Raw genomic sequence first — 17,939 nt, 5'->3', positions numbered from 1 at the left:
GGTGAAGATACTGCCCTAGAGCCATGGTGGCACAGTGGTTAGAATGCAGTGTGAATGCAGGCTAATTCTACCAACTGTCAGCAGTTCGATTCTGACTGGCTCAAGGTTGACTCAGCCTTCCATCCTTCTGAGGTTGGTAAAATGAGGACCCAGATTGTTGGGGGCAATAGGCTGACTCTGTAAACCTCTTAGAGTGGGCTGTAAAACACTATGAAGCGGTATGTAAGTATGTAACAGCTATTGCTGTTGCTAAGATCAGAGATGCTCAGTTCTGGTCTACCGCCAGCCATGGAAACCACAATGTTAAATCCCATTTGTCTTATTCCCCATCTGCAAAATCTCCATTCCCTCCCCATTCATGGGGGAAGGAAATTGCAAAATCCCCATTCCCACCCCAATCTGGGGCCAGCCAGAGGTGGCTATTTTCCGGTTCTCCGAACTATTCAAAATTTCCACTACCAGTTTTCCAGAACCTGTCAGAACCTGCTGGATTTCATCCCTGCCTTAGAAGCCAAAGTACCCCAAATATTGATAATGGGATCTGTCAGGTCCTGGCAGATCCTGATTAATGTAAATAAACTTTGCTGTTGAATTTTTTTTTTTTTTTTTTACTTTTTGGACCCAATATTACGATGCTGGATTTGACCTTTCAAGAACTTCATTGTCTAGATTTCTGAAACTCTCACGGAACAACTTCTTGCACAGATGTCCCTGCTTAAATCACATATGTTAATAAGGTCCCATCCTTCAGGAGGATAAATATCAAGATATCTAATGCAGAGCCTTTTCTGAGATGTCTCTAGATCTAAGGCACGGTTTTGCCTCAAGCCGCTCATATTTACAGGAATGCACGTAGATATTTCCTGAAATGCAAACGGTGAACAGAAAATTAAAACACTCAGGAAATTTTCATACACAAGCACAAGAGAGATAATTTTAATCCTTGTCCGCTGAACTGACAAATTGCCCAATTATTGCATATTTAGAACAGTGGTGGAATTCAAATTTTTTTACTACCGGTTTGTAGGCGTGGCTTGGTGGGCGTGGCAGGGGAAGGATACTGCAAAATCCCCATTCTCACCCCACTCTGGGGCTAGCCAGAGGTGGTATTTGCCAGTTCTCCAAACTACTCAAAATTTCCGCTCCCGGTTCTCCAGAACCTGTCAGAACCTGCTGAATAGCATCCCTGATTTAGAGCAATGAAAGTGCAAAAGGCACTCGTGGGAAGTTAGCGAATGTTTCACTTATCGGCAGAAAGTTTGGGCTCAACTGTGATCGTAAGTTGAGGTCTACCTGTATCTGCATCTTGCATCTGGCCACGCAAAATGGCACAGTGCTTGTTGGTGTAGGGCAGGGGTGTCTCAAGGCTCCGGGGGCCGGATCCAGCCTGTGGGGTACTTAGATCTGGCCTGCAGGGCTGCCCTGCAAACAGCGAAGGACCAGTCTGCAGTGCTTCTGCCAGTGAAAATGGAGCTTGGGAGAGCTGCATGCGGCTCCCCCAAGCTCCGTTTTTGTTGGCAGAGGGTTCCAGGAGGCCGTGGCAGCCAAAAACGGAGCTCGGGAGCCCGTTTTCGCTGGTAGAGCTCTCTGGCCACCACAGGCGTCCCCAACACAAGTGACGTCAAGCTGGCCATGCCCACCCCAGCCACGCCCACCCTGGTCCCCAGAGGTAAACCACAACCCTAATGTGGCTCTCAATGAAATCAAGTTTGACACCCCTGGTGTAGGGTAAGTTTTCCCCACCAAGGTTACCAACTGAACTCTGGGCAGGTCGGTGAATTCAGACAGGCCGGCGAGACAGTTGGTGGAAGGAGGAGGAGCAGCTACAGTTCAAAGGTCTCAGGCACACTTGGACTTGCCAAGGCAGAAGGGCAACTCTGGAGCCGGAACCAAGATATTGCTGAAAACGGGATCGTAATTCTCCGGTAAGACTTGAGGATTCTGCACCATGATTCCCAGCACGTGATGGCAGATTTCTTTGGAAATGTCGCCCCGCAAGTAGAAGAACATGGAAATGTGGTCCTCGCTGGAGAAACAAGATGAAAAACAGATCCCAGAAGGATAAGCGTGGTACGTGTTTTTACACGCAGGCATGAGAAAGACTTTGAAACCAATTTATTATCACGGAAGCTTGTATGGCAAGCTGTTCCACAGTGAGAGCAATCCACCAATGGGACAGAAGTTGCCTTCAGAGGTTGTGGGAGCTTCATCGCCAGAAGCTTTCAAGAAGAGACTGGACTGCCATCGGTGGACTGCCAAAGGTGGTCCCTATTTTTCTACTTGCATTTTTTACGTGCTTTCGAACTGCTAGGTTGGCAGAAACTGGGACAAGTAACGGGAGCTCACCGCGTTACGCAGCACTAGGGATTCGAACCGCTGAACTGCTGACCTTTGGATCGACAAGCTCAGCGTCTTAGCCACTGAGCCATTGTGTCCCGAAGTACCATTACTGATGGCTAATTATGCCTACGGTCCTAGTATATTCTGTCCTGAGTATCTGGTGTTAAAGAGAACACTGTAGCAGTTTCTGAGTTTCTCGTTCAGTCCCCAAATGCAGATTTGATGCCAGAGGATGTTGCAATTAGAAGATGGAAGATTGTCCTTTTTTTTTTTCACCACTTGGGTGTCCTACCTGATATCAGGATATTTTGACATGAATCCCAACACTTCCAGGCCAAGCATAGAAGGGTCCTTGACACTGATGATCTGCTGCAGGTCTGCAATGACTTTGAGGGATAGTTTGTCCTCCTCCAAGCCCTTGGAAGAAAAGAAGGCCAGGTGGCTCAGAACCAATACATTCACTTACTTTCAAAATAGAGTAAATCCCAACACTGCAACCTCATACCCACAAAATAGAAGTTTGAAAGTGATGTAGGGGAGAATTGCAAAAATGCAATTAAGGAAGACTGGCAAATGTTGGCATAGACCAGTGATGACTAATCTTTTTGTCTTTGTGTGCCAAAAGCGGGGGTAGGGCGGGGGGGGGTCACGTGCGTGCGTGCCCACACCCATAATTCAATGTACCCCGCCCCCCGTACATGTGCGCGCAACCCCCCGTTCTCCCCCCACTTTTGGCACATGATGGCACAGTGAGCCCGGTAGGCCCGTTTTTTGCCCTCCCCAGGCTCCAAAGCCTTTCTAGGAGCCTGGAGAGGGCAAAAATGGCCTTCCCCACCCGCCTGGAGGCCCTCTGGATACTGGAAATAGCCCGTTTCTCGACTTCCAGTGGGCCTGGAAGGCCCGAAAATCAGTTGGCTGGAGCGTGCATGTGCCCTGGAGCTGAGCTAGGGCAACGCTCGTGTGCCCACAGATATAGCTCCATGTGCCACCTGTGGCACACGTGTCATAGGTTCGCCATTACGGGCATAGACCAATGATTGATTGATTGATTGATTGATTGATTGATTGATTGATTGATTTTATTCAATTTGTATGCCGCCCTTCTCCTAGTGGACTCAGGGCGGTGCACAGCCAAAACTAAAACACATACCAATACAAAATTTAAAATTATTAAAAGAATTACATACTTTGGCCCAAATTTAAAACAATTCAAATTAAAACCCATTGACAAATTGAAAGCTTAAAAAACTAAAAAACTAAAAAAAAAGGGGGGGTTTCACACCAGCCCTGCTTGATGGAAAAGAAAAGTTTTTAGGGCACAGCAAAAGACCCGGAGATCTGATATCCTTCGTATCTCCGGGGGCAAATCGTTCCAGAGGGCAGGAGCTGCCACAGAGAAGGCCCTCCCCCTGGGGGTCACCAGCCGACATTGCCTGGCTGACGGCACCCTGAGGAGTCCCTCTCTGTGGGAGCGTACTGATCGATGGGAGGCTATCGGCGGCAGAAGGCGGTTATGATGGCTAACTTTTTCAGCACCGAGTGCCCGCAAATCCCCAAAATGCAACGCACACTCGTCCCCTGTGCATGTGCCCCACCCTCATGTATATGCCCCAGCCCACATGCATGCACACACATCCCTGCGCATGTCTCTACCCCGTGCATGCACATGCATGCACTTGCGCCCCGTGCATGCGTTCTGGCCCCCCTGCATGCCCCCCCCTGCATGTCAGAGACCTGAAGACCAGCTGGCCGGCGGGAGGCAGCTGCACATGAGTAGCAGAGCTGAGCTGGGGCGACGGCTCACGTGCCCACAGAGAGGGCTCTGTCTGCCACCTCTGGCATGCATGCCATAGGTTCGCCACCACTGGCATAGACCAAAAGAAACTATAGCAAGGTTTTCATGCTATAAAAACAGTCAACCGGAAATAAAATCGCACAGATTTATTTATATTTACTTGATCAGCCAATAAATGTTCAGACATATTTGGAATGTCACAAATGTTACTTTTTGATAGCATGGATATTTTATTGTATTTTCTTTCGGTCTATGCCAATGGTTGCCAGTCTTCCTTGATTGCAGTGGCTACAAATCTTCCTTTTTTTAATTATTATTTTTTTTTGCAATTCTCATCCTACACCACTTCTATTTTGTGGCTATGAGGTTGCAGTGTTGAGTTTTAGTCTATTTTTAAAAGGTAAAGGTTCCCCTCGCACATAGGTGCTAGTCGTTCCCGACTCTAGGGGACGGTGTTCATCTCCGTTTCAAAGCCGAAGAGCCAGCGCTGTCCGAAGACGTCTCCGCGGTCATGTGGCCGGCATGACTCAACGCCAAAGGCGCATGGAACGCTGTTACCTTCCCACCAAAGTGGTCCCTATTTTTCTCCTTGCATTTTTTATGTGCTTTCGAACTGCTAGGTTGGTAGAAGCTGGGACAAGTAATGGGAGCTCACCCCGTTACACGGCAATAGGGATTCGAACCGCTGAACTGCCGACCTTTCGATCTTATTCTTAGTCACTGAGTCTTAGTCTTAGTCACTGAGCCACTGCGTCCCTTAGTCTACTTTTAAAAGGGCATAATTAACACCACACAGAACTGAACCAAGAATATCCTTCTGCTTATTGCCTCTCAGGTTGTAGTCGTCGTTTTCCCTTACCTTTGTTTGGGCCAAATTAGTCTGTCTTTCCCCAGAGATTCCCCCTCCCCCGTTTTTGTTTTTGTTTTGCAGCATTTCTACCCAGCCTGGAGACTTGATTTTCCCTCTCCCCTCCTTCTCACCAGTGCGCAGAAGAGTTCCTTCAGATGAGAGATATCCTGCAGCATCCTTGTGGACATTTTGCTCCTCTCCTCGGCTGTTCGACACGTCATCCGTTTCTGCAAGAGGGACTTTACATACTGGTTCATGACCAGGTGCTCAGCTTCTGACAGCAGGTACTGAGTGGGCATTATAGGAGAAAGGAAAAAAGAGGCGCGGTATTTTCTGGATATGGCCGAAATCCAATTTGTGAAGATACAATCTTCAGCTCAGATTGTATCTGAGCTGAAATTTACGAAACGCTGCTGTAGGGTCAATGATTGGTATGAAAACGATTCTATCTTCACTCTTGGCATTTCCAGATAGGACTGTTGTGGCCTACCACCGGCCAGCAGATCTGGCAGCAGACTTGGACAGTGAGGAGGTTGGGGAGAAACATGGGCCAGTCCTGGAGTCTGGGGAAAGCTCGGATGAGGGCTCTGCGTCGGAGGCAGAGAGGGGGCCAGGGACGTATGCCAGTTACCAGCTGCCTTCAGAGTCAGACATCAGTGAGGCCGACGAGTTGCAGTGCAGAGTTGCCAGACAAAAGCAACAGCTAAAGAACAAGGGTCAACTTGGGAGTAAGGCCACAGGTGGACGATGAATGGCCCTTCCCAGAGGGAATAAAAGAGAAGCGAAAGGGGAGTGGAGTTTGCAGGAGACAATTAGTTCATTACTGCATTCTTGCCAAGTATTGCGGCGTCTGAAAGATATCGACCTGGCCACTCTCCAAGCCTGATAAAGGTCGGTAATTGTGAACTATCTTGAAAGACAGTGGGAGAATTCACTGTAAATTAAATAAAAGGGTTTTTTTATCAGGACAAGGAATCTGCTTCGTGATTTGGGGAAGCCTACGTCAAAACAAGGACAACATGGGCACCTACAACGCTAAGATCAGGGGTAACGTTTGACTGAATTTTAGGTATCCCTCTGCACGTTGTCAATTATTTCTCTTTTCTGTAGAGCTTGGGTGAGAGAGAGAGAAGGGGATGTGAAAAATAAAAGGCATAAGAAAAAATGATTATCTAAAAGTGGGAGAGAAAGAATGATGAAAAAAAGGAAAGATTTCCAGCTTCTTTTCCCCTCTGTTCCTCACGGCTGGTTTTTATCCCATCTGTCATATGGTGTCTCACAGATTACCTCTGTGGAAATGCAATTTTGTATAGAAAAAGGCCATCCACTTTAAATTGGAAGGATTAAAGACAGCCTCCTGTGATATTTTTGTTCCTTTTTCTCTCATTTGCATGTAATGTCTAGAATTTCCTTCATTCAGAGCCATGGTGGCACAGTGGTAGGAATGCAGTACTGCAGGCTACTTCTGCTGATTGCTGGCTGCTTGCAATTTAGCAGTTCGAATCTCACCAGGCTCAAGGTTGACTCAGCCTTCCATCCTTCCGAGGTCGGTATAATGAGGACCCAAATTGTTGGGGGCAATGTGCTGATTCTGTGAACTGCTTAAGAGAGGGCTGTAAAGCACTGTAAAGCGGTATATAAGTCTAAGTGCTATTGCTATTGCTGTTTGTCTCTTGTTTTGCTAACAGACTGACCCGCCATTAGGCTTGTGATGATCTCAGGATGATGCTCACTCTGGGATTTCAGTAGTGGATAGATCTTCCCCATCCCCACCATTGATGTCCCCAGCGGTGGCAGGATCTTACCATGCTGACAGGTTTGTGAGTTCTGCTGAAACCTTCCGCATGCTTTTCAATCACCTCGCAGATGTTGTTCGTCAGTTGACTGTCATCCAACAGCCACTGGCGGGAGGGCAACTGGGCAAAAAGTGGCTGGAACAGACCACAAGAGAAACCAAGTCTGTTAGAGTTTGCAGCACATCCGGCCAGCACACAAGTAAATGAACTTCAGCAGAATTCCGCACACAATATCAGGAACACAGAAGCAATATCCATAGAAGAAAGGCATTACAGAGTAGAGAGGTATAGAGGCTAATATATTGTACAGGGACTCCCATTACAGAGGCCAACCCAACTCTTATAAACATTTCAGCAAGTCTAAGCCACGCCCAGACTCCAAACTGTCTCTTACGGCCCCATACAAATAAATATTATGTTTCAGTTTCCAAACAGTCCCCATTGGCTGACCTATTACCATGTCTATTCCAGTCTATGAACATTCATACTCTGACAAAGTCTTCTCTCCTCTTATTTAGAGGAGCTCAGAACAGCATTCCAAGTAGCAAAAAAAGAGAGAAAATGCTGGTAGCTTTTAAATAGAAGTGAATCTGCAGGTAATCCTCCACTTATGACCGCAACTGAGCCCAAAATGTCTGTTTTTGTTAAGGGAGACATTTGTTAACTGAGTTTTGTTACGACCTTTCTTGCCAGTGTTGTTAAGCGAATCACTGCAGTTGATAAGTTAGTAACCTGGTTGTTAAGTGAATCTGGCTTTCCCCTTGATTTTGCTGATCGAAAGGTTGCAAAAGGGGATCACGTGACCTTGGGACACAGCAGCAGTCGTAAGTGTGAACCAGTTGCCGAGCATCGGAACTTTGCTCACATGAGCATGGGCCTTCCACAAAGGACATAAGTGTGAAAAATGTCCATAAGTCACTTTTTTCAGTGCCGTTGTAACTTTAAACAATCACTAAATGAACTGCTGTAAATTGAGGACTACTTGTATTTGAGATTAATGCTATCAATATGAGGTGCAAGGCTGTACCAGTAGACTCGGAAAGAGCAACCAGTACAGACAGACCTAGAGGGTTAAAAAAATCCAATTGGTTTGCTGTGATCTATATTATAATGGGGCTCCGAGGTTAAAGATGCTGAGCTTATCCGCTAGAAAGCTGGCAGCCAAGGGTTCGAGACCTGAGTGTCCCGTGACAGGGTGAGCTCCCGTCATTTGCCCCAGTTCCTGCCCACCTAGCAGTTCAAAAGCATGCAAATGCGAGAAGACAAATAGGTACCATTTCAGTGGGAAGGTAACAACTATCTTCAGACAACACTTGGCTCCCTCCGCTAAGAAACAGAGATGAGCATCGCCCCCTAGAGTCAAACACAACTGGACAGGGGAAAACTTTGCCTTTACATTAGAGCAGGGACGGGCTTCAAAAATTTTAGCAAGGGGTTCTCTGCCCAGTTGCTGGCTGGGTGTGGCCATGTGGCTCTCACTTTTGAAGTGGTGGTGTCTATTTGCACAAGGCAGCTGGAATCTGCTCTGTTTTCCAACAGCTGTGCCAGATGTGTAGTAACCCGGTTCAGGCTGCAAGCTAAGCCCTGAATCGTTTGATCATGGCATCTTGAATGACCGCTATTAGTTAGGTTCTCCAACCATCCTAAGGCAGAACCGAACCCGCCGCGGTGTGTGATCCTGAATGAGGCGTACCTTCAAGTCAGCCAGCATCTCCTCTAGTAGAAGCTGGCATGCCTTCTTCTGAGTTTTCTCTAACGCCGTGTGTAGAGAGGGTAGCATCCTGGCAGGCTCTTCAGATGGCAGTCCATTAGCACACAAGGCTGAGATGGAGGAGCTGCCAGCAAAGAGAAGAGAAATAATTAAGGAGGAGCCTTCTGGCTGATGGCTAAGAAGATGAAGAAAACAGACCTGGAGAGAGACAGAGAGAGAGACAAGTACAAAGTACCAGAAACAGCCTTCGGGAATACCTGAGAGCCAAGCAGTTGTTGACAGTGGACAGCAATCTCGCTGTGTAGTACTTAGATGCCATGGGCTCTTGCTGATGTGCTTTGCAAAATTCCACCAGTTTCTCATACAGGCTGCAGAAAGGAAAGATACACTTATCACGAGGGGCCTTGCTCACCCAGAAGCCTTTGGTGCAGGGGTGGGTTTCAAAAATTTTTAGCAAGGGTTCTCTGCCTGGTTGCTGGGTGGGTGTGGCCATGGTGGGCATGGCCTGTACCATGGCGGGGTGGGGCATTTTTGCCTTCCCCGGGCTCTGGAGGCTTTCTTTGAGCCTCTGGGAGGGCGAAAACAGCCTCCCCAGGCTTCAGAGGCCCTCTAGAGGCCAGAAACAGGCCCGTTTCTGGCCTTCCTGAACTTCCGGTAGGCCCGTTTTTCGCTCTCCCCAAGCCTACATTTACCTGCATCCAAAACGGGCCGCGTGGGGACTCCTGGGAGGGGTGGGGTGGGTGGGGCCAGCTGGGAGTGGGATTTGGGGGTTCTCCGAACTGCACAGAATCTTAGCTAGAGGTTCTCCCGAACCCCTGCGAACCCCCAGCAGCCCACCCCTGCTTTGGTGAGGTTATAGGGGGAGTGAAACGATCCATGTAGTCACCATACTTCCAACTTGCAAGCCAACCCCTTTTCCCCACACTGATGTGCAACCGCCAATAAGCTGACGTAATGGTGGACAGGACCAAGATGGATCCAATTACGAACCAAGAATGTTCAGAAATGAACGTTCAGCTCGATTCACCTCAGATGTGGCTACAGGTTGGATCTTTGGGTGTTGAGGTTATAGTGGACAGGCCATCCTGGTTTTTTTTGAATTAATCGGCATACAAGACGAAACTCACCTGCCCAAAAAGGCCTCCAACTCTCCCAAAGCCATTTCAAGAACTTTCTGCTGGAAAATACCAGAAATGAGTGATACCACTCTAATGTTTTCATCAAGCATCTGAGATATTTAATGGGAAAGAAAGAGAGAGAGAGGGAGGGAGAGAGAGAGAAAACAGATGGGGGAGTCAAACTCATGATTTGGCTTCTACAATTAAAAATATCTTCTTTGTTGAGTTAGCTAAGTCTTCTCTTCTCGCCTCCCCAATTCCTCCTGACCTTCATGGCAATGGTAGGCAGAGTAGTCTGGAAAAAGCCTTGATAGTCGGATTCGGGTTCTTTTCCACAAAGCCATTCCTCAAACTCCATTTCTAGAGCCTTCTGCATCCATTCTGCAATGCTAGCCTAGAGGAAGGAAATAAAATGAAACAAAAGGTAATCCTGAGCCCTTTGAAACGAACTCAAGGCAAGGGCCAGCTCTTTTAGGAGTTCCCACCTGCTCCGATTCACATGTGTCTCATTTGGTCTGCTTTAAACCCACTTGAAACATAAACAGAGCCGTGGCTTGGCTTTTCGGTGGATGACATCCTTCTCCCGCCCCCAAAAATAAGACCTGTGTTAAGGATATTGTTGTTGTGTTACCAACCAGCAGAGTAAATGCACAAGGAAACGTTGCTGAGAGCAATGAATAAGAGATAGGCAAACTGGTTTATCAAAAGCTTACTTTATAGTAGAAAAACAGTCTCATAGTCTTTAAATAAATTCCAAGTCTTTGCCATTTGAATCAGTCCAGTAGTTACAGATATCTTCTTACCAAACAAACATTAGTTGGTTCGAATAACAAACTCACTCTGGTTCACAAACCACAATGGTAGCAGATCCATCAAATGATGATTAGCAGAATGTTAGCAACTCCTCACTATGGCAGCATATCATATCAGCTCCATACACAATGGCAGCATATCATAGCAGCAACTGAACACCTTACAATACCTTGCTTAAATACTCTCACAACCAGTGATTATCTAATTACAGCATGACTCAGCATTACCTTTAAAATCATATAATACATTTACAGATTAAAGTTACAGTACACATATATTGCCTGGACAGCTTGTTAGGCTCAAACCATATCCTAACAACCTGGTGCCTTTTTTTTTTTTGGTGGCAAAAAAATAAGACAGGGTCTTATTTTCGGGGAAAGATGGTAGTAGCCCACAGACTCAAATTCAGTCACTCCTAAAGACATTCCAGACCTCCTTCTGTGCCCACAGATAATTGGATTGTCTAAAATCCTGACCCTCGTCTTCTAACTCACCTGTACTTTCCCCAGGTAAGACTCTTCCAGAGAGCTTATTGTATCTGCTGGAAGCAGAGGACCCAAGGTTGAGATGTTCACTTCAGGAACCAGATCTGGGTGAGCCATCATTTCAGAACTGTTAAAAAAAAAAAAGAGGGGGGGAGGAGAGTCAGGACCAAAATGCAGAACAAAAGCTTTTAGCAGTCTCTAGCAACATGCCAGATTGGTGATGGCGAACCTTTTCGGCACCGAGGGCCCAAACCGGAATGCGTGTATGTGCGTCAGAGCCCCGGAAACCCGAAGACCAGCCCGACAGTGTGCATGTACGTGCTGGCCACCCGGTCTTCTGGTTTCCGGCGAGTGTATGCACGTCAGCCAACTGCTCTTCGCATGTATCAGAGTGCCGGAAACCTGAAGACCAGGAGGCCAGTCCATGCAAAGATCAGCTGATTGGCGTGCATGCGCACACCAGAAATCAAAAGAGCAGCTGGTGACAGTGCAGGTGCCCACAGAGAGGTCTCTGCATGCCACCTCTGGCACGTGTAGGTCAGGGGTGGGTTCTAAATTTTTTTACTACTGGTTCTGTGGGCGTGGCTTATTTTGTGGGTGTGGCTTGGAGGTCATGTGACTAGGTGGGCGTGGCTAGCTGGTCAAAGTCATTTCTGGAAGGTCCTCGCACTTACGACCAAGTCCGCGCACTTACGACCTGACTCATTTGTTTGCTTTTAACACTGATCAGCTGTAGGGCGGCCCTTTGAAGCCCCGCGGCAAGAGTTTAAACAGTTTTTTTTCCCTCTAGTCATCAGCTGGGACGCAGGAGGCAGCAATAGATTGGGGGTGGGACCAAATAAAAGGTAAGAATAACGTGGGGGGTGGGAGGGCGGGGAGGGAGAACCGGTTCGGTGACGTCATATCGTCACCGCTACCGGCTCGGCCGAACCGGACCGAACCGGGAGGAACCCAACACTAGTGTAGGTTCACCATCATCGGGTTATAGTATACCACGAGTAAAATTCTAACACGCACCCATGTTGGGTTCCTTCTACTGAGGCATAATGTATTATGCGTATATATGGATGCTACAATCATCAATATCACTTCCAGAACTTCTTCCTAAAAAGTTTAGGAAATGCCTTTGCCTCACAGCCTTCAGCACCCAATCGCAACGGCACCCACCTTGGGTAGACCTGGATTGCCCAGTGGAGGAGAGCAAAGATCTCTTGTTTGTCTAGGTCCCAGGTAAGAATACGATGCAGGTGATGGGTTAGGCCTTGATGGAACATGGTGGCGAAGGCCGTGAGGATGTTGTAATGAGGAGGGCAGCACTGGACCATCAAATCTTTCACGATGCGTAATTCAGCTAGGATGCTATTCTGCAGGGATGCCAAGTGGCTACTCAGCCCCTGGCCTTGAGTCTTGTTCGGCTCAGCTTGGAAACAGGAAGCTACGACAGTGTCTTGAATGACTTGGAAGAATTTCCTTCTCCAATGTTTTGGGCGTCCCGGTGGGAGGAAGCCATGAGGTTGGGATCTCAGCAGCACGACGGCATCTATATTTTCCTCCCTCTCAATGATCCGTACGGCCGACACAAAAAGGGATGGGTTCTCTGATACTAGTTTTGTGGCACGGGCAACTGTGCCCCACACATGCTGGGCCAAGGCATCGTTCAGTTCCAGGAGGCCTCCGAAGTAAGATTCAACGCTGGTCCAATTCGAGGGGCTGAGCAGGTTGTGGTTATGCATCTGGGACAGGATGCTATCCCGTAAACTCTCCAGGTCCATGAGCCCGAGATGAGCTTTCAAGAGGTTCTGGCTTTGTAAGAGATCGAAGCCTTCCGAAATGAGTTGAGGTACTGCAGGGAGAAGAGTAAAGGAGAGGCAGGGATTGAGTTTAAGCTTTCCAAATTGAAATTCCTCTAAAAGGAAAGGAAATAAAGACCTTATGATTCTTGATGAACGTGTTGTGGTCCGCCAGCAGCCCGCAGAGCTGGCAGCGGAGTCAGACAGTGAGGAGGCTGGGGAGGAACATGGGCCAGTCCTGGAGTCTGGGGAAGGCCCAGATGAGGGCTCTGCATCGGAGGCAGAGATGGGGCCAGGGCCATCTGGGAGTGATGCGCGGACTACAGAGCCTCCAGAGTTGGACAGCAGAGAGGCAGAGGAACAGGAGGAGCCTGTTCCTAGTGCGCGCATGTGTAGAGCTGCCAGAAGGCAAGAGCAGCTAAAGCAAAAAGGACGACTCGGGAGTAAGGCCAGGAGATGATTGGCCCCTCCCATAAGGCTTAAAAGAACAGCAAAGGCTCTTGGGCTTTTTGTAGGAAAGTAACTTCAGTGACTTTATGTGAAAGGAATTAAATCTAAGGTTTTCGTCGAAGCTAGGAAGAGACTCAGAGTGTTATGCTTCTGTGTTAAGGTTTCCCCACCTGTGCGTGTCTGCCGTAAAATTTTGCAATGGGTTTCGGAATGTCACAGCAAGAACGGTGGGGTGTCCCGCAGTGTGTAAGTCACCTGAGAAAAGCTGAGGCAACATCTGGACCACCGCCTCCAGCTGGTCATGTTTCGTGGCCAGTTCTCGTAGCTCCTGTAAGCTCCGAAAAGAATTGATGCATGACGTGAGATCCTTCTGAATGGTACCCAATTCTTCTTGCACATGTTGGACGTCGGTGAGGGCAGAATGCAGTTGCTCCAGGCCCGTGTTCATGCCTTCCAGGTAGGACTGAGCAGTGGACTGGAGGCAAAGCCAGAAGTAAGTCATTAGAGGTAGTCCTTGACTTACAACCGTTCATTTTTGTGACCGTTCAAAGTTACAACGGCGCTGAAAAAAAGTGACTTGCGGCCATTTTTCACACAACCGTTGCGGTAATCTCCATAGTCACGTGATCAAAATTCGGACACTGGGCAACGGGTTCATACCAGAGGTGAAATGCTCCCGGTTCGGACCGGATCGCCCGATCTGGTAGTCACGTGATGGAGGCAGGTGGTTCGGAGAACCGGTAGCAAAAATCCATGCCCCCGCCCCATGCCCAGCTGAGCCGCACAATCATCAGAGGCTTTTTTTCTTTTAAAAGCCTCTGCCCATCAGGCAACTCAGCTGGGATCGTCAGAGGCTTTTGAAAGCATTTTTTTACAACCTCTTTGCAGAAGAGGTTGTAGAAAAAATGGTTTTAAAAGTTAAAAAAAAAAAAAGTTCAGAGAACCGGCAAATACCACCTCTGGCTGGCTCCAGAGTGGGGTGGGAATGGGGATTTTGCAGTATCCTTCCCCTGGAGTGGGGTGGAAATGGAGATTTTGCAGTATCCTTCCCTTGCCAATCCTTCCCTTGCCACACCCACCAAGCCACACCCACAGAACCAGTAGTAAAAAAAATTTGAATTCCACCACTGATCCCCACAGCTCCTCCTTTGCACAAACCCTGATGATGTAACCTAGTTGGGTCATGAAACATCTGCAAGAAAACAAGCAAGCTCAGAGAGCACCAAGTCCTCCTCCTCCTCCTCTCCACACACCTCACTCCCTTCTAGCACTGATGATGTTACCTAGTTGGGTCATGAAATGTCTGCCAGGAAACAATTAATTTAATTTAATTAATTAAATTCATATGCCGCCCTGAGTCTTTCGGAGAGGGGCGGCATATAAATTTAATTAATTGAATTAAATTAATTAAATTAAATTAAACAAGCAAGCTCAGAGAGCACCAAGGACCTCAAGATTTTATGAAATTACCCTGCCATGCTTACCTACCTTTAGGCGGGATTCGATGAACCTGTTACGCTGCACCTCCCGAATCTGGTACTGCGGAAGACTATCCAGCTTGTCCGGTTGGTAAAACACCCCAGATGCCCACTTCAAGGCAGCCCCTCTTGCCAGCTTCTCTGCTTTCTCCAGTTCGGGCCATTCTCCCACTAAGACAACAACAATGAAAGGAAGTAAAACTTCCAGGCAGTGGAATGCTTCATCAAGGATGCAGAAAGGAAACGGGAAATGAATGCATCACTTTGCAGCTGGTGGAAGGTCAGCTCTGGGTTCCCCCAGATTTGAAAGATCCCTGGGGGGGGAGTGTTCCTTGCTACACAGAGGAGGTTGGGTTTTTAGGGGGCTTTGAGGGAGAAGAAAGCGATTGCAGAATTGAAGCTATTCTCACTGCGGCAGTGGTGGAATTCAATTTTTTTTTACTCCCGGTTCTGTGGGCATAGTTTGGTGGGCATGGCTTGGTGGGCGTGGCAGGGGAAGGATACTACAAAATCTCCATTCCCACCCCACTCTAGGGGAAGGATATTGCGAAATCTCCTTTCCCTCCCCACTCCTGGGGGAAGGATATTACAAAATTTCCATTCCCATCCCACTCCAGGAGAAGGATACTGTAAAATCCCCATTCCCACCCCACTCCAGGAGGATATTGTAAAATCTCCATTCCCATCGCATTCCAGGGGAAGGATACTGCAAAATCCACATTCCCACCCCACTCCAGGGGAAGGATACTATAAAATCCCCATTCCCTCCCCACTCCAGGGGAAGGATACTGTAAAATCCCCATTCCCTCCTCACTCCAGGGGAAGGATACTGCAAAATCCCCATTTCCTCCCAGTCAGCTGGGACTCAGGAGGCAGAGAATAGATGGGGTGGGGGACAGTCAGAGGTGGTATTTACCGGTTCTATGAACTACTCAAAATTTCCGCTACTGGTTCTCCAGAACCTGTCAGAACCAGCTGAATAGCACCTCTGCGCTGGGGTAAGAAGGCCACGAAAATGCAGCCTCTCAAAACCGGTCAGCTAAGTTGGCCCCCAAAAAGAACGAAATGATAGACCTTGGTGTCAATACATCTGGAATGACACACACTACTCAGGCTGAGTTGTCCCTAAAAAAAAAACCTAACTTTTTTTAAAGCTGAGAGATCATGGAGGGGATTTATGGAACGTCGCCAATTTAAAGTAGGTTGAACTTTCTGTTCCAAGATCAACCAGATTCCAGATTTTGGTCCTGGCTCCAATCACCAAGTTTGGGAATTGAGTTCCTGCGTTCCCCCTGTATGGAATAAAATGACATTTTAAGAGACAGATCGAAAGAAGTGAGTGACTGGCATATTGGGCTGTTGCTTGATAGAAAGGGTTACGTATCCTATGCTGCCCCTAAAAATCCCCAACCTTCATTTCTTAATGGTTACCTCTGGGATGGGTGGAACTGCTGTCCTCGGCAGACATCCCCATGACTTCAGTGGCAGCAGGATCTTCCCGGTTCAAAGCTTAGGACTGGACGGGGGCCGAGCAGAGGAAGCCGAGCCAGTGAATAGCATTTCCGTCAGTTAATACTCCTCACAGGCTCCTTGGGGGTTTGCTCTGTAACACTGAAGCCAAAACACTCAGGATGTTGGAATAGGAAGGCGGGGAAAACAGCAAATCTACCGGTCAGTTTCATTTCTTTGGGAACGCAGATGAAACAGCACAAAATGTTAGCTCAGCGCATCAATGCCGCTGCTGGCTTTTTTTTTTTGACCACAGCAAGAATCCACGATTTCTTCCTGAATGTTTTGTTTTTATTTCTTAAACGTTCAAGGTCAACTAATGCAGTACTCAAGAGACTGTGTTTTGGGACGATGGCAATTCTAGAGCTGAGCTAATGCATCAATAGAAAAAAAAAAAAGTGTACATTTCCTCCAAAGATGCTTTTTCAAAAAAGGCAACAGGACTGGGGGTTTTTTTCCCCCTGGAGGAAGAAAATGATATCTGCTTCTCATCCAAGAAGCTTCATCAATATGGACCGGAAGATTCAAATGATGAATCTTTGAGTCTGTCTTGTACCTCTATTATGGATTCTTCTGTTCTGTTCCGTTCCATTCCATTTCTCTATTCTATTCTATTCTATTCTATTCTATTCTATTCTATTCTATTCTATTCTATTCTATTCTATTCTATTCTACTATTCCGTTCCGTTCCGTTCTGTTCCGTTCCTCTGTTCTGTTCTGTTCTACTATTCTGTTCTGTTCTGTTCCGTTCCATTCCATTCCATTTCTCTATTCTATTCTATTCTATTCTATTCTATTCTATTCTATTCTATTCTATTCTATTCTATTCTACTATTCCGTTCCGTTCCGTTCCGTTCCTCTGTTCTGTTCTGTTCTACTATTCTGTTCTGTTCTGTTCTGTTCCATTCTATATTCTATATTCTTCTCTTCTCTTCTCTTCTCTTCTCTTCTCTTCTCTTCTCTTCTCTTCTCTTCTCTTCTCTTCTCTTCTCTTCTCTTCTCTCTTCTCCTCTCCTCTCCTCTTCCCTTCCCTTCCCCTCCCCTTCCCTATTCTCTTCTCTATTCCCTTTCATTTCATTCCATTTCATTATTCCATTCCACATCTATTCCATTCTATTCCATTCCATTCAGCTTCTAGGATGAGGTGAATTTTTTTCTTATCTTCTTTCAGGGGAAAAAAAAACACAGTTCCAGTCGCCTTTTTGAAAAAGCACCATTGAGACAATTATGACCTGGATGACTGAGAATCTCCACAGGCATGTAAACTTTAGTCCCTTTTTATCAAGACATGGGATATGTGTCCCATGTGTTTTATTACCAAATATGCTTATTTCTTCTCAGACAGAATAATGATATGCTCCTGAAAACCACATTGGTATCCTTCTTTCCATTCTTGATAAAAAAATTTATTCATGTTCTCTTCTGAAAAGTCCCCCAGGGATCATCAATCACCATAGATTTTAAACCAAAGATTTTAAAATAAATAAATAAATAAATAAATAAATAAATAAATAAATAAATAAATAAATAACTTTATTGTTATAAAATGTCACAGCATTAGTCAATTACAAGGGTAGACTGGTCAATTACGCCGCCATGTTTAGCTGCCGATGTAGAAACATCCCTTATATATGCCTACTTTTTCAGGAATAAGCTTTCCAAGATATTTGTTCCCAGATTCTATGTAACAGTAAGGTTGCGAAAATTAACAGGGGAGAAGCGATACATCCTGCGCAACTATTACATAGCAATAATACTTTCCCCAAAGAGATTTCTAAAACATAACAATATCTTACAATAAGAT

General features: G+C 46.7%; 1 protein-coding gene across 1 annotated transcript; it reads right to left on the bottom strand.

The window, feature by feature from the left end:
* Window positions 1–1,839: 1,839 nt before the first annotated feature.
* Window positions 1,840–16,100, bottom strand: EXOC3L1 (exocyst complex component 3 like 1). The gene is made up of 13 exons (XM_070953007.1): window positions 16,058–16,100; window positions 14,637–14,797; window positions 13,404–13,623; window positions 12,076–12,751; window positions 10,918–11,035; window positions 9,879–10,004; window positions 9,620–9,720; window positions 8,750–8,860; window positions 8,475–8,616; window positions 6,791–6,916; window positions 5,117–5,272; window positions 2,633–2,757; window positions 1,840–2,026 (listed from the first exon to the last, which is right to left on the bottom strand). Exons 1-13 carry the CDS (start codon window positions 16,098–16,100, stop codon window positions 1,840–1,842), a joined length of 2,292 nt encoding a protein of 763 aa, XP_070809108.1.
* Between the last annotated feature and the right edge of the window lie 1,839 nt (window positions 16,101–17,939).

This window comes from Pituophis catenifer, unplaced genomic scaffold (genome assembly GCF_029215685.1).
Source record: "Pituophis catenifer annectens isolate HBS135680 unplaced genomic scaffold, rPitCat1.0.hap2 SCAF_13, whole genome shotgun sequence".
In the NCBI taxonomy this organism is placed as follows: Eukaryota; Metazoa; Chordata; class Lepidosauria; order Squamata; family Colubridae; genus Pituophis; species Pituophis catenifer.
This window is presented reverse-complemented; position numbering and strand designations above follow the sequence as displayed.